The sequence below is a fragment of the Miscanthus floridulus genome, chromosome 5 (genome assembly GCF_019320115.1).
Source record: "Miscanthus floridulus cultivar M001 chromosome 5, ASM1932011v1, whole genome shotgun sequence".
NCBI classification, from domain to species: domain Eukaryota; kingdom Viridiplantae; phylum Streptophyta; class Magnoliopsida; order Poales; family Poaceae; genus Miscanthus; species Miscanthus floridulus.
This window is the reverse complement of record NC_089584.1, coordinates 124388133-124409289: the sequence shown is the minus strand read 5'-3', so window position 1 is coordinate 124409289 and position 21157 is coordinate 124388133. Positions and strand designations below refer to the sequence as shown.

General features: G+C 46.1%; 1 protein-coding gene across 1 annotated transcript; it reads right to left on the bottom strand.

Moving 5' to 3' along the window:
* Nucleotides 1-4032: 4032 nt before the first annotated feature.
* Nucleotides 4033-8744, bottom strand: LOC136450657 (2,3-bisphosphoglycerate-independent phosphoglycerate mutase). Its single transcript, XM_066451205.1, has 10 exons — nt 8598-8744; nt 8086-8259; nt 7335-7462; nt 6729-6879; nt 6439-6642; nt 5929-6353; nt 5032-5224; nt 4865-4960; nt 4561-4716; nt 4033-4459 (listed from the first exon to the last, which is right to left on the bottom strand). Exons 2-10 carry the CDS (start codon nt 8245-8247, stop codon nt 4295-4297), a joined length of 1680 nt encoding a protein of 559 aa, XP_066307302.1. The 5' UTR covers nt 8248-8259; nt 8598-8744; the 3' UTR covers nt 4033-4294.
* Between the last annotated feature and the right edge of the window lie 12413 nt (nt 8745-21157).

Below are 21157 nucleotides of genomic sequence, written 5' to 3'. Positions count from 1 at the left end.
GTTATTTTTTTGGGACAAACTTTAAACATTAGAAAGTTATTTATTTTTTGGACATAGGGGTATAACTATTTTGTTAAGACAATAGTTTTTTTTATAGAATTTGACAGTCTAAATTTTGACTTGGGGCGAACACAGATGAACTTATATTTATCAGTAGCTAGTAGATATTTTCAGACGGTGTGAATTCACCAAAAAAAAAAGTAGCTTATTCCACGGGAACACTTCGATGCGATTCTGATGTGATTAATCTCGATCGATAAGTCCAGGCTAAAAAAAGAGAGCCTTTTCCCGGGATGCTTCCTCCGGCACCATCATCCTGGCTTGGACGTCGATGTGGGGCATCTCCACTGTTCGACCAGCCATGCAAAGAGCTAGGCTTCGACTTCGACCGCAGGCCTCTGAACCTGCGTGCGAGTCGTAGCTTTCATGTAACAAGAACTCAAGTTCCCTTTGCCATGTACGAGTGATTGGAAGAGCAGCTCTCGGGCGGCTAGAGTGGAGAATCGGTTAAGCGAATAAGCGATGCTTTGACATTAATTCCAAGAAGCTATTAACTCAGGGAAGTGGATCGACTCGGTGGAGATCGGATTGTTTGCTGTTTGACGTTGCTGTTGCTGTTGCTGGAGCCTATGGAGTACACCCACAGCATGTTCGTTTGGCTGTGGCTCGTCATAAATGATCGTAAATTTTCAGTCAGAATAATATTTTTCTCTCACAAAAACTAGTCAGCGGTACTTCTTCACGAATCAGCAACGATACAAACCAGCCAACCGAACAGGCTGCGAGTCATTAGGCTTTGTTTAAATCCAATATGTAAAGTCTTGGGATGTCACTTCGGATGTTACATGAGGTGTTGTATGGGGTGTTCGGATACTAATAAAAAAATAAATTACAGAATCCGTCAGTAATTCGCCTGGTGAATTTATTAAGTCTAATTAACATATCATTAGCACATGTATTACTGTAGCACAATATTATCAAATTATGAATTAATTAGGTTTAAAAGATTTATCTCGTAAATTAGTCGTAAACTATACAGTTAGTTATTTTTTTAATCTATATTTAATACTCTATGTATATATCTAAATATTCATAAACTTTAGGGGAAGGACCAAACAAGGCTCAAACCCTTGTTACGCGTGGAATGATGGTAGGCGCATGTGTCTCCATCAGATGGCGCAGCCACCACGATGTTTCTTTCTTTTCTTTCATTCGTTCAGACTTCACAAATTGAATAAAGCCTTCCGGGCCAAATCCGGATTCCCATATATTAACAGTAAAGCCTGATCGGGATGGCTGATGATGACAATGACTCGTCATTTTCGGCAACATTGGCAGCCACTATTAATTCCCGTCTACCAGCGTACAGCAATTAAGCTCATAGTCTGTCCATCTCGGTGAGTATTACCAGGTACTGTAAAACTCTCTCCAGTCACCATCCTACTTGAATTCGTTCACTGGCATGGAGCGGTCCTGAATCCTATCAGTTGCACACCTTTCATTGCTCTACCTACCTACGTACGTGCCGAAGAACGATTGTGCAGAGTTTTATGACGACGTGACGGTCTTCAACTAGCCGGACCTAAAAACAAAAGGCATTCGAGGGTTTAAGTACCACACAGTGAAAGGGTCACGGACCCAAAAACTTTCCTTTTTCAACAGGCGACGCAAACGAGAAGCCGCGCTCCTCCGCCCGCTCATCGGGTCTCCTTTCGTACCCGCGGGTCCCCTTGCTCAGGTTGCTGTGCGGCGCCGCTGCCGCTTCCATGGGGGTGCTCACGTGAGGTTCTCAACCGGGGAGGGCGGAAGCGAGTCCGGAGGCGGATTTGTTGTAAGAGAGAAAAATACTGTAGATTCTAGCTGATAAGTTCAAGTGAACGTGACTATGGCCCCGTTCGCTGGTCTGAATCTTGGCTGAAACTGACTAAAAAACCCTGTTCTGACTAAATTGTTATGAGAAAAAAATACTGTTTCAGCTAAAAAAATAAGTCGAATAAACTAAATATGGGGTAAGCCGAACGGGGCCTATGCGGCCGTTGCTGTCAAGGGACAGGGGGGCAGAGCAAACAACAGCAGCCGAGTGGAAAAGCACTCCAGATTCCCCCCCGAGAAGGGTGACTCATTGCGGCACTGGCCGGTGCGGACAAGGCAAGCGTCCGCGTGCGTGCGGCCAAGGAAGGCGTCGCCGTCGCCGCACGAAAGCGCCCAGGAAAGCAGCGAGTCACGTCGGTTTGCTTCCACGGGCGGGCAGAGGCGGCGACGACGTACGCGTGCCGGCCACCTCCGATTTGATATTGCGAATTTCCTTTGTCATTGTCAACGTCACTCACCTGCTGATGAAAGCATCGCACAGATTTACTCCCAGTGCGCATAGAGTAATACCAGTGAAATCGTCTGACCTTTTTTTTAGCAAGAAATCGTCTGACTTTTGCAGGTAATAACGAGCATAAATGATGAATGCATGGACTATGAAGCATGCATGCACGCGGCTCTGTTTCAGACAAGAGGGAAGTGATGAGTAATGCAGTCTACAGACTTCAGGAAGACGGACAGGTAACAGGTAGGTATACAGCATTAACTTTTTCGTCCTAACCGAAAAGAAAAGGGCCGAGTTTCATGTGAGATGATCACAGGAGGTCATTGGGCCTGGCTTCTACAGGGTTCTTCAGAGGCTGCTCAGGTTTCCAGAAATTTGTTTGGCTTGGCTTCCACGAGCGACACGGCGTCCAAGGCCTCATGGTCATGGATTGTAGCACTTTGAAAGTCAAGAAACGATGTGTGTTCGTCTGACCTGCTATATTATACAGTAACACATTTTGTTGATAAAAATGATGGAGATCGGGCTCTTTCTCAACATGGTTTGGTGAGGACTGAGGATGACCGGACGGTGCGGTCTGCATGCATGCGCACGGCGCATGAGCATGACTGCAGCTTACCACTTGAGGTGTCCAAGGGGCACTTTCATTTGAGCGGCCTTTCAACGGAGCACTAGCATGCCCTGCTTGGGTCGGTCACTACTGGCTCCCAGGCTGTTCTGTCACTACTGCCTCAGGCCACAGCCGTCTTCCGCCTTGGACGTTGCTCTCGTCTTGCTTTTGCTTGGGTCGCTGCTCGTCTCCACTGCGCGTGGAGGGCTGTTCATCCGCCATTTGATTTGATTCCGAAAAAACTAAAAGTGGTATGAATATTTTGCGGCAGAGGACAGACGAAAGCATTTTGTGGTATTGAATAAAATAATGACGAGTTTTTGGACAAAAAAAGAGAGTGCTCTCGTGGTTTACCATTACGATAGCCATAGGATAGCATCGCATTTATAACAATTCAGGCACAGGGGTGGACCTTACCTGGCCCAATGACTAGGCCCACCCTATGGGCCTGATGGGCTAAGGGTAAAACGTCCTTACTACCTTTTTTTTTTCTTTTTCTTTCCCTTTTCCTATACCTTATCCAACCGCACGCGACCTCGTGTATGCTCTTCCACCTCCGGACGCCGCGCGCATCCCGCCGCCGCTCGCGCCTGGGGCCGCTCGGCCACAGACCGTCGCCGACTCCCTTCGCGCGCCCCCTCCCCGACCCCGTATGTCATTTTTTTAGACGCACTACCGCATTGATTTCGGTTACCGACTATGCAAGTCATGGCAAGATGATGTTAAAAGATAAGCAAGTTTTAAAAGCCAAACATGCATGCATAAATTCAGCAATTCATAATGTCTTATAATTCAGTACAGATTTTGAACCATGGATTTCATCAAATGCCCTAGTCTGCTCGCTCGATCGAAATGCCTTACTCGCACTATATTTATTTCTTAATTATTATGTAGCTCGAACTATTATTTATTATTTCTTAATTATTATGTAGCTCGCTCGATAGCGAGTTGTTATCTGAAGCTGACTTGCCATCTCATTATTACTGTACCATCTTCCCACAAAAGCTATCATCGTAGTACCACGAGTCCATTCTCAGCAGGTGAACACACCTGATGCGTCAATGCGTGAGGCCAAAAGGTAATCACTAGTGATGACACACAAACAGCATATAACCACGAGCAATTTTAGACTGACACAAAGTTTGCGGCCTCAGATACAGTATATAGCTAAGTAAAGATAGCTACCAAACTGCCAAAAAGCCAGCACAGGATACAATTGTCGACGGTATAGAGCATCTTAATGCAAGTCAAAAGGCGTCTCAATGTTTTGGTGAGTTTGAGCAACGTGCTTGCAAACAGAAATTATTGAATGACAAGGCCATCCATTCTCAACTATAGAACCAAAATTGGACATAGATGGCCAGTATTTAGTTGTCAGCCACTTCAATCAGGGTTTGCTCGTAGTCAGCAGGGGCCTGAAATCCATGCAGGTTCATCACAGTTGCGGCTACGTTGGCCAGCCCAGGGGTTTCAATGTCGTTCCGGAATTTCACTCCGGGGTGAAGACCAGGGCCTCCAATGGCAACCGGGACCTGCAAGTTTTACAGAGGTATTAACATCCAAAGCAATCAACATGGGTATGCTTTTACTGGGAGACAACCAAAGACATGGGGTCAAAAGGCATTGCACTCACCGGCTGAAGGGTATGCGAGGTTAGAATCTGGATACCACCATTCTTGTCGAGCAACGGCTTGCCAGCTTTGTTTCTTTTCACCATATCCTCTGCATTGCCATGATCGGCAGTCACAAGGTAAATACCACCAACTTGCTCGACAGCATCCAAAATAATCTGTTCAGAAGAGCATTTGGTTAAAATAGGCAAAGGCCTATAATATCTGCTACTGTAAGCGAACTTTTGTTGATGTATAAGCGAACTTTCAATGCAGATTATGAAGACAACACACAACATGTAAGCGAACTTTTATTGATTCTCTCACCTTAACAGCTTCATCAGCTGCCTTGCAAGCAACAACGGTGGCCTCAATATCACCAGTGTGACCAACCATGTCACCATTTGGCAGGTTGACACGTACCTGTAACAACAATATGCTAAGCAACAGGGAAACCAAAAGACTCATCTAATAGAAATTTCAGAACTATTTACCTGGTCAAACTTTCCACTTAGGAGAGCGTCCCTGGCTTTCTCGGCAATTTCAAGCGCCTTCATCTTGGGTGCAACATTGAATGTAATACCACTGTCACTAGGAACTTCTACATACTCTTCCTTAGTTTCATCAAAGTATCCTGAACGGTTCCCGTTCCAGAAAAATGTGACATGGCCGAATTTCACCGTCTCACTGTCACACACAAACCAATGTTGCCACATAAATAAGGGCGTACCCAGTGCAGAGAGCTTCCGCTCTGTGCGGGGTCTAGGGAAGGGTGTCAGTGGCAAGCCTTACCCTCGCCTATGCAATGCGAGGAGACCGCGACTCGAACGCGGGACCTTCCGGTTACAGGCGGTAAGACTCAACCGCTTGCACCAGGCCCGCCCTTCAATGTTGCCGCATAAATAAAAAGAAAAAAAAAAGATGATACAGCATGTTCTACATTTTGCCTCTTCTAAGAAGAGGCAAAATGTAGAACATGCCATTGCAAGGACAAAGATGATACAGCAATGAGTCAATCCAAAAATAACATTATGCAGGCCATACAGTATTAGCACACAAATCATGCATAGAACAATGCAACCAAATATCAGCCGAAGTTAGCACAATGTCAGCATACTGAGCCTCCTCGGCAGCTAGAAGATTACCCTAGAAAAAAAACTCGTTTCTACACATGTCAAATTACTAGTACAACTGCAGCATAAGGTAATGGATATAACTCACAGCAACATCTTTCCAGAAGGCAAGTGCCCCTTACAGGTATGTACAAGATTGTACAAAGTACACTTGATAATGTTTAGGTGACTCAGAAAAAACTAAGTGGTTTATGATATTGAAGTAAACAAAAGAAGTATCAAGAGAGAGGCTGAAACATTAGATAGTATAGTACTTGCCTGCAAGCAAAAGTGTGGATGCCATTCTTCACCAAGTACTCCCCAGATGTTCTATCTATCTCTGGTGGGGAAACAAGGTAACGGCTTGGAAGCTTCAACTCACCATCATACTGAAGCATCCCAGCATATCGAATTTTGGGGACACGAACACGGTCAAATTTGTCAAAATCTGCATACTCTAGTGCTTTCGCAAGCATAACCATGCGATCGGCCCGGAAGTTGAGAGTGACAACTGCATCACCATCTAATACAGGCCCAACAGCATTGCCACTGTCATCAACAATCACAAATGGGGGCAAGTACTGATCATTAGCCTTGGGCTGTGCTCTCAGTGTTTTCACAGCCTCAAGTGCACTTTTGAATTTGTAGGGTGCTTCTCCAAGCACCTGGGCATCCCAGCCACGTTTAACCACATCCCAGTCATTCTGGAAGGTATTAAACAAAACAAAACTGTAAGCCAAGGTGTTAGACAATGAACACTGATGCTTGAATACGACAAAAAACATTCACCTCATAACGGTCCATGGTAACATACATCCTTCCACCACCAGATGCAATTTGTGCATCAATACCCTTCCCTCGAAGCTCCGAAAGATCATTCTCTAGGGTCTCCACGAAACCAACACTGCTGCCATCCAAAACATCACGCCCATCGGTAAGGATGTGCACACGGATTTTTTTTGCTCCCCTCTCACTGGCACCTTTCAGAAGTAACTGGATATAGCAAAAAAAAAAAAAGGAAATCTTGTGGTAAACTTGTAACTTAAGTAAGATAAATTGAAGAAAGATTATTAGCAAACCTGCAGTTGGTCAAGACGAGAGTGGACACCACCATCACTCAACAACCCAATAAGGTGAAGAGTACCACTTTCAAAAGATTCTTTGATGTAGTTGAATCCATCTCCATTATAAATCTTTCCGGAGGCAAGAGCACTATCAACAAGCTTAGCACTATAGGCAGAAAGAATGCAGCACTCAGATCAGAGAACATCTAGTATGAACTATTAAGGACTAAATGTTCTATTTAAGACTAACATGACAGCCAAAATAGCACACTAAGATCAAGTTCTTGATTGCATATGAATTCAAATGTTGAGCCAAAAAGTACACTGCAGTAGTGAGAAACAAATCAATGAAACTAATAACTGATGACAACAAGAATACAGAGTTACAGGCTCTATTCTTGTCATGAAGCAAATACTTTAGTACTGTCCCAAGCTTCAAAGATTTTGAATATTATATGGACAAAATTATTTGTTGGCGACTAAATGCCTATCTCACGTGGAGGTTTGGCATGTATAGAAAAACATAGTTGTGGGCATCATGTTCAAGTGCAATATTGAAGCCACAGCGCATTAGTTACAACAAAATAAACATTTCCAAAAATAAATAAATATCTAACATACCCTTGGGCAAAAATCCGACCAGCACCAAGTGCATTGTGACCAACTTCACTGTTGCCCATGTCATCATCAGATGGGAGACCCACAGCTGTTCCATGAGCCTTCACTAGTGTCCATTTCTCAGGAGCACCCTAATATACATATTTCACAAAAGGGTGAGTAAAAGCATGAAGACAGTATACCTGCAAATCAAATTATGCTGACAGAACAATCTTTCATCCAAGAGAAAGAAGCAGAGGTTACGTGCAACACCATGTTATTTTTCATTAACACCAAGTATGAGACAATGGTCAAACAAGCAATTGAATGGATACACTTTCAAAGCATTAGAAACCTCTGGGCATAACCATTTTCAGACAGTCCTACTACATGAAAGAGAAAAACTCAGCATTCACTGCTTCACCCAGAGCCCCGTATGCATAACAGATTAACAGTGAGTACTGGAAAAAGCATTTAACCTTAATCTGTAGAACTTAACCTTAATCTGTAGAACTTAACCTTAATCAAGATTACATAAATAAAAAATCTAAAAGCCACTACCTACCGGTATTAATTCAAATCAGATCCGTCATCAGTGAACTGGAGCTAAGAATTAGGCTCCCGATAAGAATGTGACCAGTGCATACTTAGCAACAATCAGAACCAAGGTATCTAATACACACGCACCAAAAAAAAAGAGTATCTACGCAATCCCAAAATGACTTTGCGATACAGGGTAAAACAGAAGGGCAGGTGTCAAGGAAAGCATACGCACATTCTTTAGCGAGTCCATGACAGGAGTCTGAGCGACATGGATGCAGTTGTACTGGTCGGGGTTGGCCTCGCCCCATCCGTCCAGCACGACGACAGCCACCGGCTTCCCCTTGGGGAGCTTCGGGTGGTCCGGAAGCGTCCACGAGAACCCAGAGCTCGCCATAGCCAACGAGACCTACCAAATAACACACAGCAGTCAGCAACATGTTAGACGAGCAGCAAATCCGCAGCAGAACCATACAGATCTGCGCCTGGCTTCAGAATCCGCCACACGGCGTCGCTATAATCAATTAGATCTGAACACGTAATGAAAAATACCCTATTCAGTTAATTCGCATGGCGGATTGAGACTGGACGACCAGCACAGTCGTTTAAAATCAGGTTTAGATCAGATCTCTTGTTACAAATACGAGAAGAGAAGCAAATCAGACGCGAAGGATGATGGCAGTCGATCTGCCGCATCCAGAAATCGAAAGACATGCGAATGAGGGAGGAATCTGAGACTGTTCTTACCTTTTTGCTTCTGCTTTTGCCTTGCCTGACAAGAACTCTTGGCGAGCAATGGGGCGATGGAACAAAGGGAGGTGCGACGCCGCGGCGGTATTAATAAGGACAGGCGACGGCGACGTGGGGTGCGAATAAAAAAAATATAATTGCTATATTTAAGGATGGTGTTTCGACTTAAACTCAGGCAGTTTAACAAGTGGACGGCAGGATAGGTGCTCCGCGGGAACAAATGGAGTCATCGGACGGCCGAGGTGCGTAGAAAAGGTGAGATATTTTATTTTATTTTATAATATTATTTTATATATTGGAAGGAAAAGACGGGCCTTGGTTCGAATGAGGAATGGCTCCGCCGGGTTTGTGGATCCAGACGGCGGAGATCCGCCAGTTTATTCTGCCCCTGGTATTGGACGGTAGCGATGGTGGCGGCTATTGCCCGGCCCATGTGGGGCCTATTGGTGATCAGCGCTGTGCAACGGAACAAGCATAGTCCCCCTCACGGCGGCCCACCAGGCCACCACGGATTTTAGACTTTAACGTGAGCTTTGGACTTTTCGACGGGGCTGCGTGAAAGCGTCACGACCAGCCACGAGAAAATTGGACTTTTCGAAGGGGCCGTGCGTGAAAGCGTCAGACCCAGCCGAGAGAAATTTGGACTTTTGGAAGGGGCCGTGCGTGAAAGCGTCAGACCCAGCCACGAGAAACTTGGATTTTTGCCGCAAGTGGGTTTCGCTCGAATGCATTTAGTAGGGTTCGTCGAAATACCTCTATAAAACGAGTGTTTACGCTATTGTGTCATTTTTCTAATTTTAGACAACTTTAAAAATTATTCAGCCCAACTTTGAAAACGGTCACAGCATGTGAAAAGTTGGGCTGAAAAATTTAAAGTTGTCTAAAATAGCAAAATCATGCGAAGTACCCATTTCATAGAGGCATCGGCCCCGTTCGGTTTACCCCATATTCGGCTTATTTTTTTCAGCCAAAACAGTATTTTCCTCTCACAACAATTCAGCCAGAACAGTGTTTTTCAGCCAATTTTAGCCAAGATTCAGCAAGCCGAACGGAGCCATTCTGGTAAAGTCCGTAACTTTCATGACATTTTAGCGAAACCCACTTACCGCAGCAACAAAATTCTAATTTTCACCCTAGCTAACGAAGGTGGACAAGGGTAGAATATTTGTTGCAGATACTACATTCAAGCCGCAAGATGTGGTATTTAGAACATCTCTAGCTCTCCGAAACAAATCTGGTCCACAAACTCTGCTCTATAAACTCCACCGTAGAGTGGCTCCAAAAAAAAACTTAGAGTTTGTGGGGCATATCTTTAGGTGCTCTCATGGCTCCACCTTTTTTCCTCAAGCAAAGTTGCGTTGAGCTAAACCAGTTTGGCTAAAAACATAGAGTGGAGCTGCAAACATAGAGTGGAGCAGCCCTAAACATCCTCTGTGGCAAATAGGGGTGACCCAATACCACATTTAAAATTAATTATTAGATAGAGATATTTTTACATAGCACTAATAACCTCTCCTAATATACGAGACTCATTTATCAACTATCAATTTATTTATTTTCTTTTCTTTCTGATTCTTCTCTCCTCTTTGGCTCTTCTCTCTCACAGGTTCATGACGCTCCTATCCACCACCACCACCATGATCCTAGATGTCAGTGTTCGATCCGCCCCACTCGGCAAGGCGCGTGTGAAGGATGGCCTCATCCTCGGCCATGGTGCATGAGGTGGCCAAGAGGACTTGATGGCCTTGTTTACATGCGCACAGCGCGACAAGTTTGACAAAGGCGAGGCGCACGGGGTGGGAGGTAGCCTCATCCCCAGCTGTGGGCATCCTTACGGTGACATGCTCGGTGCCATCCTCAGAGATGGCGACGATCGTGTACTTCGGTGTGGCGTCGACCCTAACCCTATGATTGTAGATCTAGCATCATGGGCCAAATAGTGTAGTGTACTTGGGTCGTGCTGTTGCAACCATGCTTGTATCATCATAAGGCCATGGTTGTGCCATTGACATCCCTTGCATAGAGGTACATCACCATATGCTGCTGGCGCCATGCTTTCATCATTGCCTTTCCTTACTAATATCGAGCTCAGCATTGCCAAGATGCCGACCGCAAACTTGACACTGATGTGGACCACAAACTCAACGCTTTTGTGTCGAGGAATGCACGTAGGACATTAGGGTGATGCTCATGTCGAGGAACTTGACCTCTGGCAGTGCTCGGCGACAATGGAGGTAGAGAGGAGCGAGGGGGAGGAGGGGCAAGAAGGATGACAGTTAGGGTGGACCCAACTTATTGGGGGAGATACAACTTCCTTCTTATTTGATGGGAGACAAGAAAGATATTGCTAACCACAAAGAGAGAGAGAGCGTTATTGGGGGCATGTTGGATAACAAAAACATTCATCTCCCTAGTGTGATAGTTTCACTAGGATGAGTGGTAGTATTGAAAAACTACTAGATGTCCTTACTTTGTATAGGTGTGAGTGTAGAGTACGTCCATTGCTAGGCTAAGTGTCGGTGTTTCGAATCACCGACTAGTAAATTTGTGATTTATGTGTCTGGCCCAGATGGTGTGCTCGGAGGATACAAGAATCTATATTGATTTGGGCAGAATATCCCTACATCCAGTCTACTATTGCTCATATTACCGGCACTAGTTTATACTAGGGGTTACAAACGGGCGAGAGAGAGAGCAGGTCCCAAGTCTCTGGTGAAAAGGGTCGAACGGAGTTGAGTCTCGTTGAGCTCATTCAGTCCTTCAGCATTGCCCTTCATGGAGCGTCCTGCTTGCCCTTTTATACATGAAGGGGAAGGCACATGTTACACGAGAGAGAGAGAGAGAGAAAAGCAAGGAGGTAGAAGGCCTCTAGGGTCGCGGTGTCCTTCATCTCCTTTATGCGGGTCCCACCAGTCCTATAGATGATGATAGGGATGCCTCCACATCACGACCCTGTTCATCACTAGCGCTATACGCGGGCATCATCAGCCGGTCGTGGCGCTCCATTCTGTCTTGGCGGGCGACATGGTTAGCAGATACCTCCATCGGAAGTCGTACCAACACTATTAGTGACGTGAGTCCTTAGCTATGGCCCATCATAGCCATAGGTCACGTCAAGACACGCCTACTCCCTTTTTAGTGTCAGAAGTTTGACCCTAGGTTCATACTCTTAGACCCATAGTGGTTATGGGCGGTATTGACCCCTGTCAAGCGAGGCATAATCCCCATTCGAGGGGTCTAGCAAGGTGAAAGTGCATCTAGCCCTTTAGTGGGTTTTGGATGATTGAATGATAACATGATTAAAGGACTAACCCATTTGCTAAGTGTGGATAGGTAATAGGTTATCTCACAGGTACTTAATGAAAGCCAAAATGATGTGTTGTTGTGTAAACAATCTAGTTCAAACATAAGACAACAATGCAAATAGAATTCATGCAAAGGCTTATTTATTGTGAAATTTCCATGTTTTATGTGAAAGCAAGCTTGTAAGAATTAATTAATGAGACATAAGAGATTGCATATGGATTGGTCTCATATTTGAAGCTTGCTAAATTGAAATAAAAAAGATAACAATACATGAATGGATGATTCAACATAAGATATGACTTGATGGCTTGAGATGGTGAAGATAGCAAGGAAAGGCTTCGAGGTACTAAGCAAGGGTGAAGGGCAAGCGATGGCTTGGTGGCCGAAGAACCTAGCTAGGGTGAAGAAGGAAGTACTTGCATTTAGTTGAGGTACTAATCAAGCTATGATGTTCATGTTTATGTGGAGGATCAAATCACTATTGGAGTGTTTGATGGAAGTGACTTGATACATTTGGGATTATTCAAATTTGATGAATGGAATCAAGTCATATGCTCAAGATGGCTATGCTCAAGTGAAAAGATCAATATCAATATGTTAGCACCCTTACTTGATGAAGATTGAAAGAGACAGCATCAATTCAAAATAGATCAACTCAAGTGGTATAAATTCATTTTTCCTTTTATCTTGAGTTTAATAGGTATGCCGTACTACTAAGAGGGATGCATCATGTTGATAGATAATGTTTTATAAGTGCTTAAGCCAACCCATGTGAGTTTTAAGTATTTGAGCGACAAAAGAGCTAACTTTATTTTTGTTGTTCTGGCAATACTGATACCGAATGTGTCCGGTATTTTTCCAACAGTGGTAAAATTGTTGTTCTCGGGTTGGTTCATCGGAAGTTCCGACGGTCAGGAGTCCAGACAAGGGTCAGGAGTTCTGACGTCTTGCACTTTAACTGACTTGGAGAGTTCACTGTCCTGGTCATATCGGACGTGTCCGGTATGCCTGACCAGAAGCCAACGGCTAGTTTTCAAAAGCCTTGAGGGTCGGGAGTTCTAACGTGAGTCAGGAGTTCCATCGGTCGGGAGTTCCGACATACGTCAGGAGTTCCGACACCTCACTAACTTTAACTCAGTTACATGTTTTTCAAATTTGCTGAGGGTCAGGAGTTTCGACGCCTCATAACTTCACTATAGCTTAGTTACTGTTGGTGCAGTGTAAGTCATATCGGACGTGTCCGGTATGCATATCGGACGTGTCCGGTATTGCAACTGCTGTAAAACGACTAGTTTTTCAAGGGGGCTATAAATACCCCCAAGCCTCCACCTTTGGAGGCTGCTGATTTTGCTGACATACACATACGTTTTTTAGCCTTGCCAACTCTCCTAAACCCTCTCTTAGTGAGTGTATGATACAAATTACAAAATCCATTTGTGGGTTAAGAGAGAATTTGAAAAAGAGAGCAAGCCACCACTTGAGCACTTGTGCATATTGTCAATCTCGTGATTCGCATTTGTTACTCTTGGACTCTTCGGTCCTAGACGATTAGGTATCATCGGAGAGCACCCGAGAGATTGTGGTGTGCCACGGAAAGTTTGTAACGGTCGATTTCGCTGCCTTAGAATCATTTAGTGGAAGGAGAAAAAGGAGTTGGAAAAGACTCTAGCTAGAGTGACCTTCATGGTACCCTCTAGGGTTGACCTTTGCTGGGTCGCCCGTAGCCCCCTCAACGAAGAGTAGGACTCGAACGAGTCCAAACTTTGGTAAAACAAATATCGTGTGTCAATTTGCATTTCATTTGATATTTGTATTGCTTCAGCTCTTGTATAGATTCTCTGTGTATATTGATATCTCTAGTAGGTACCTGCAGTTTGGTTTGAAGATAGAAATCAAAAGGAGCAAGTTCGGGTCTATTCTGCAGAAACCGTGCATACCGGACACGTCCGGTATTCATACTGGACACGTCCGTATTAGAGCTCTGTGCTGAAAATATTTATTTTTAGTTCTAACTTTATATTGCAGGGTTATAGCTTCTAGATACATTATTTATACCTTGTATACTCTGTGGCTAACTTATGAGGGGTGGTACTACTCTTTATTTGGAGTTTCCATTTTGGAAACTCCCTTTACTAATCATTTCCGCATTTAAAGGTGTTAATTTTCAGAAACGCCTATTCACCCCCCCTCTAGGCGACATCCTAGGTCCTTTCACAAGGCAAAGTCCATGCCTAAGGGGTCGGGTAAGACAGAGCCCGCACCCTCAGGGTCAGGCGTAATGGAGCCCACACCCTCAGGGTCAGGCGACATGGAGCCCGCACCCTCAGGGTCGAGCGAGATAGAGCCCGTATCTTTAGGGTCGGGTGAGATCAAAATATGCTCTTGACCATCGAGCGAGTTAGTGTTCGTGGCTATCAACTTTCTTCTTCTAGATATCCCTAATATTGATACCCGATAGTAGCCCCTGATCCTATGGAGGAGTAGGATACTCCTTCGAAGGCTTTTTTAGACGGAAGGATTCTAAGGGTCTTGATCTCCCTTTGTGGGTCGCGGGGTGTCTTGGTAGGGTCATGATTCCTACCTATCGTGTTTAGACTCTTCGGGAGCATACAGCTGTGGGATTCGGGGGGTCAGAAAAGATATCTCTTGATTCTGATCCCTTCTTAGGATCCGATCAATCCGACATTGTCATTCAACTGCGTATTCGGTCTCCTTATGAGTCCAACTTCCCATGAGCCTTCGCGCGTAGCAAGGGTCTGGTCGAGGGGTCAGCTCATCTTGTGGTCATCCTCCCTAAAGCATTTTTTCGATAAAACAGAGGGGCTAAGCCACGCCATATTTTCCTCGATGGATGAATCATGGTGCTTGGTGAGCTATTAATGAGCTAGTTCTAGTAGGGCCCTAGCTTTCTGTTTGTAGGAGTCCGGCATGGGTCAGCTAGTGATCGACTCTAGATTCTTGGCAACCAATCCATATAGTTCTTGGATCCATTTGACCAGTCCCAAGGGCTCGTTGCCTTTCTTTAAAGAAAAACCATGGATCGTGCTCTGGCCAAGACCCGAACGTGGGCTGGGATGCCTGTGGCGCTCGTGCGCCTAGGTACCGGCTGCTAGCGGGCCCATCCCTTATCACCCCTCACTCTAAAGGTGTCCTAGAGCAGTTGTGAACCTGTCGATGGGACAACCTTTGAACTCCTGCTTGGGGCGGCATGTGCAGTGGTACATGCCCTGCTAGCCATCGAGGTCCAACAAGGGGCGACATGTGCAGTGGTTCTACGTGAACAACGCCGCCGCCGCCCCTTACCAGACTTCACCAGATGCCTTATCGAAGAGGCGCCGCAGGTGTGGTCATAAGGACCTCCCAAGAAGGAAAAGAAGAGGATGCGTGATGTCCTTGATAACATCACATTCCTAAAGAGCCATGGCCTTTGCGGGGTCGGTGTCATCGGGGTGTATCACATGTGGTGGGTGGCGCCGTTGATGGCGCGTGCCTTCCCGCTATACGAGATGACTCACAACGCACAGCTCAATGGGATGATGCTCGCCCAGGGGCTGCTCCATGATAGTGAGGTCGTGCAGCGCATCAAGGAGGCTTCGAAGGAGTCCGACACCGTGTTCCTAATCCTAGGACATCCCACGATGCGACCGGGTAGGGTTAGGCTTTTAGGCCTCCATTGCTCTGCTGCCAGATCATGCGGCCATGAGGGCGGTGAACCACACCACATATGAGAAGAGGAAGAAGGAGAAGGATGATAAGAAGGCGAAGCGGCATGCGAATGAGTGGGTGAAGCTAAACTGAGGAAGGCGGCGACAAGGTTCAGAGGAGGAAGAAGAAGGAGGAGGTGGTGGTGGCTCTAGGTCACCCGTCCAATGGGCTTAGCTAGGAGGAGGGGACGATGACCCATCTCTAGCGTAGGTGGGGCCTTTCCTGTGGCATGCCCCGGGGTAGAAGGGGGAGGACGCATCCCTGGAGCCGGTGGAATCAAGCCACCCCATTACGTCTGGGCCTTCCTCGGCGCTCCTAGAGCCGGTGGTAATCTATCGCTCTGCTTCAACCAGACCCTCCCAGCAGAGGGAGGGCTCAAATAGGCAACACACCAACAAGGCACATCTAGAGTTGGGTGGACCGACCCCAAATTGTTATTGTCCGGTGGCATCGAGGTGAGTTAATAGTTTTTTTGTCCTTTCATTCTGATGAATTTTTGCCATAAACTGACCATCATGTCCTTTGTAGCATTGGAGAACGTAGGACTCTCTTGAGGCTTACACCGAAGAAGAGCCTCGCCCTCTGGTAGACGCGTTAGGAGCCACTTGGCGTTACATTGGAGGTGAGCGGGAGTGGTGCCAGGGCAGTCATGGTGTTGATGGGGGGGCGCAGCCGGTGGTTGTGTCCATGGGGGAGCAGACAGAGGAGGGCACATTCGGGGCGCCCGTGGTGAATGTAGCATGGCCAGGTGTGGCCGCGATGTCACAGGCAAAAATGGTGCAGCCGGAGCTGTCATCCACATAGGTGGCTGCCTCTATGGTGGGGTAGATGGAGGAGGATGCACCCGAGGCTTTCGTGGTGGATGTGGCATGGCTGGGTATGGCCACGACATCACTGTCGAAGATGGCACAACTAGAGCAGTCATCTGTGCAGGTGGCGTGTCTGCGATGGGGCAGACAAAAGAGGATGCACTCGAGGTGTCCTTAGCGGATGTGGTGATGGGGCAAGCCTCTACGTCTATGTCACCCACCCCCTCTACCACCAGAGGGGCTGCTCCAGAGGAGTTGCTGCCATAAGAGGGGTCAGCGCCACTTGGGATCGACGCGGAGCCATCCTGGTCTCTGGTTTGGGTGGCTAGCGCCCCACATGCATGGGGAGGATCCTAGATCTAGTGGATAGACTAGCGAGACCTAGGGGTAATGCTTTTTGCCCTTGATGATGTCATAGAGGAGAGGGAATGGGGGAGCGTCCACATGAAGGTTGGGACCGCGGTTTGTGCCTTGACCACTATGCTGAACTCATTGCGTGAAGTTGTCACCTCGGTTTACCAGGCATGATATGACCATGTTTCCAACTCTCATTTTCCCTTTTTGCACCTTTAAGTCTTGTCCTCTCTATAGTCCCTTATGGTCTACAGCCAAGAGAAGTCCTAATTCCTTCATCGCGAGAAGGACGTTTGGGACTGCCTCACCGAAGAGACACGGCAGAGTGAGGGCTAGCCGCACAGCTCGATGCCGCCCGTCTAGAGGTGGCTAAGCTTGCCCTCACCGCCTGAGAGCTAGCTGACCTCTGAGTTAGGGAGAAGGATGCTCGTGATGATGCCCACGAGGCTAGGGAGAAGCTCATGGCCCTGATCGAGAGGGTGCGCACAGACACCATGGAGGCCAAGCGGCTATAGAAGAAGTAGGACGATTTGCTCTAGGCCATAAAGAGGCTTCGCATGAAGTGTGTCATGGCTCGCCAGGAGCATGCTGACATCTAGCAGCGAATCGACATCCTCGAGGGTGAGCTTGAGGGGTAGAGGGACCTGAAGGTTGTGGCCAAGGGCATGTCCACTAGGCTCACCATGGAGGTCGATCAGCGCCTAGAAGAGGTCCTATGTCTAGAGGCCGAGGTGACCCGGTAGCATGATGAAGTACGCAAGCTTTGGGCAAACATGGACGGTAAGCCTCTAGTTTCCCTTGTTGTCTTTCTCCCTAGAATCCATGGTAGGCCTTTTGACATGGTTAGTATGTGACTTGGACAGGTCTCGACGACAAGCTTGGGTCAGAGGTGATGAAGAGTCGTGACCTAGAGAAGGAGCTCAGCGAGGTGAAGGCCTCCCTCCTGAAGGAGAGTGATTCACATGATACCCTACGCGTCGCCATCCAACTGGTCTATGATGACCTTGAGCTAGCCTCGAAGCAGGAGATACGCTCGCTCATGGTCCGTGTCGTCCTAATTATGAATCGGGCACACGAGATCATGAGGGACGTGCTTCGCTTTTGTGGTAGAACCACCTAATCCAATGCCACCTAAGAGTACTTGTCTTTCATCAGACACTAAGTGCTCAAGAGAGGACACTAAACTATGTAGTCCTGTCGAGCACACCCCAAGGGAGAACTCGAAAAATCTACATTTTCCATCAGAATCATAAATGAGAGAATAAAGCTTACAACATTCTTAAGTCATTTCTTACATCGCTTTATTACAGTACCAGAATATTACCTCAATTTATTATAACAGTAGAATATAGCAATGTTATTAGAGTTACAGAGAAAGCATGATTAATTTAATGACATGGTGGAGTATTAACATAGCGAACATTTATATACAAGAGATACTAACAGATTTTTACATCTTTTCTTATAAAAACCTTTCATGAGGGTTATAAATAAACACTACGGTCGTAGCACGAAAGGAATCCCAGCTGAGCCCACTAGGAGGTTTCCCCACATAAGAGTCAGCTCTAAGTATCCTCTGATCACCTATAACAGGGGGAATAAAACCCTGAGTACTCGATTATACTCAACAAGACTTACCCGATAGGAGAAAAATAAAAGACTCCAAGGATATAGAAGGCTTATTTAGCTTGTGGGTTATTGCATCTTAGGAAGCATTACTAAACGTGTGTCCTTATATTCAATTTTATTAGCAGTCATCATTAATTCTTTAATTAATCATTCTATGTAAGCACCTATGCTACTTTCAATCAAGTGGTAAGCAATCAAAATCATTTTATCACCTTTCGAGTTCTAGTTCTTACTATGGTACTAGACCATAGCCAAGTCATACCGTGTCACACGGCGATTCACGAACCGATATATCACAGCTGGGTACCCCAAAACACACGCCTCGCTTGTACCCCAGGCACAAGCAAGACCAACCCACCACTCTCCTGTCAAGGGGTCCAGGTCCTTATCCAAATTTGGACTCCAAGCCCCCACTCCTAAGTCCCGAACTTAGGATGGTGCGTAGACCTCCACCATCCTTGCCTCCAATCAGTCGGTCTAGAAAGAGCCAGAACCCATAACAAGAGAGCAACGAGTCTTCTCGCTCCCATAAGTAAGTATGTGCTTAGGATAGTAAGTCTATGACCTTACTACTATTCATAACAATGGACGGTCCTCAATCGACACAAGCGGAACAAGTGCAATCTGAGCCTCGCTTGAATGCCTAACCAAGTCTAGATCCAAAGTATCATTCTGCCCGATCTCCAATTATCATTCATATATATTCTATGTGATAGTAATATAATAATAACAATAATATCTTTCCTATCTCTCGTGAGTGATAGGTAATCACTCGACTTCTATCGGGTCCTATAGCATAGCAATCTTCATGATCTTGACATACTAGTAGGACTCATAGGATAATGATATATATATGCAAGTGGTTTTCATTCAACTCCTTAAAACTTAATACACAAGCATAGGATAAAGTGCAGAATAATAGGGGTTATACACCGGGGCTTGCCTAGGTAAGATATAATCAAAAGTTAGCATTCCATCATGGTGACACAATCATCAAGGCACCATCTTTTCTGCTACCTCGGTCCACTCTATGATCCATCGTTGTTCATATTATGATATACGTGGATGCAATGCAGAAATGTAAATAATTAACAGCAACTACAACTCTAAATACGATTACGCTCCACAAGCTAATGAGCTAGCTTTAACGACTAACGTACTAGCCTACATGTCCACATTGTCGAATAAGGTGTTGTTTCCTAGAAAATGTTCTAGTCTTAAAATCCTAAGGTGTTTCAGCATTTTATTGCTTAAACATATATTTTCAAACTAGGCTTCATTTAGTTACATTAGCAAACTAATTATTATGGAGCTACAAAAATTACAGTAAACACCTAATAATGTTAGAAATTTACTGTGAAAGTTTCAGAGCCAACACTATCACCAATTTATCACAATAATTCCTACAAATTTATATTTTGATAATATTAAGTATCTTAATTTAATTATATAACTCCTAAGAATATTATAAAACTATGTGAATAAAATATACTAGCAGATAGATTATGATTTTAGGAACCCCAGCACGGCCCAAGGCTAGGGTCGCGCGCGCTCATGTTTTGCAAAAGAGGGCTCGGGTTTTTGAATAATCACATGGAGCAACGAAATACTATGACTACAGACTCATGCTTTGTATTAAAGTCCTTGGAATGTGCTGCCTTTGTAATGGGGCGGTCCTCGGTGTACCCGCGCACGGCGGCGCGGCACACCAATGGCAATGGTGGTTATGTCGGGCAAACTAGGCTCGCTACGACGGCATTAAGGGGCCGACCACCATCTACAGCTAAACGCACAAGGATGGGTGGTGGTTATGGAGTCGGAGGCACACTGTCACAGGCTGCAGCGACGAGTGGCTATCCACGGCGGCGGCATAACTATTCCGATGAACCTATGTATGCTTGGCAGAGTAGAAGTGGTAGATAAGGATTAGTGGCTCACCGTGGTGTAAGCCCTACTAACGATTGAAGAAGGGAAGTGCTGCGATGGTTTGGCCACGTGCGATCGAGCGAGGCGGCGACGCTCTACGATGGACACCATCGTGTCACCCCACTGACGATGAGCACCCTAGCCAAAATAGTGCGAGCACCGGATAGAGGGAGTCAAGGCGAGCTCAGGGTTATGAGCAATTAAACTGCTACCACTCCTACCTGCCTTACCCCCAACCCTCTAGTCATGGTAGCGCACATGACCGGTGGCGAGGAGAAACTGAAATTGATCATTGACAGACCATAACTAGGCTCGATGAGAATGCAACCCTAGCTAACTTGCTAAGCTACCCACTAGTGTAAGGAATTAGACTGGGAAGCCTCGGACTGGTGATTAAGAAAGGGAGAGGGAGAGTGGTGCACTGCCACCGTCACATCGTGGGAAGCGGCCCTGGTAGAGATGGCTTGGCCACAACCCGACGAGACATGGCAGCGCGGGGATATGACCGCTCAAGCAAAGGATAGGCAGCGTGTCGATTAGCACTAGATGGAGCTAAGAGGTGTGCCCGTGTGTGGCCATGCGCACGCAGCAGCATGGCATTGTGATGAAATAACTACGTACGACGTCAAGCTCGGGTTCGGTAGGTGGGTTGTAAGGCTAAGGGCGAGCACTGCAGTAACCAAAACAACAAGAGGACAAGATGCAGCCCTATAGGTGCACTTAGACAGCACCACATCAGTAGCGTCCCGCTCACGATGGAGCACGACTGCGCACACGCTTGGCCCGACAGGCAGACGACGCTACTCGGCTGGTCAGCGGGACAATGAC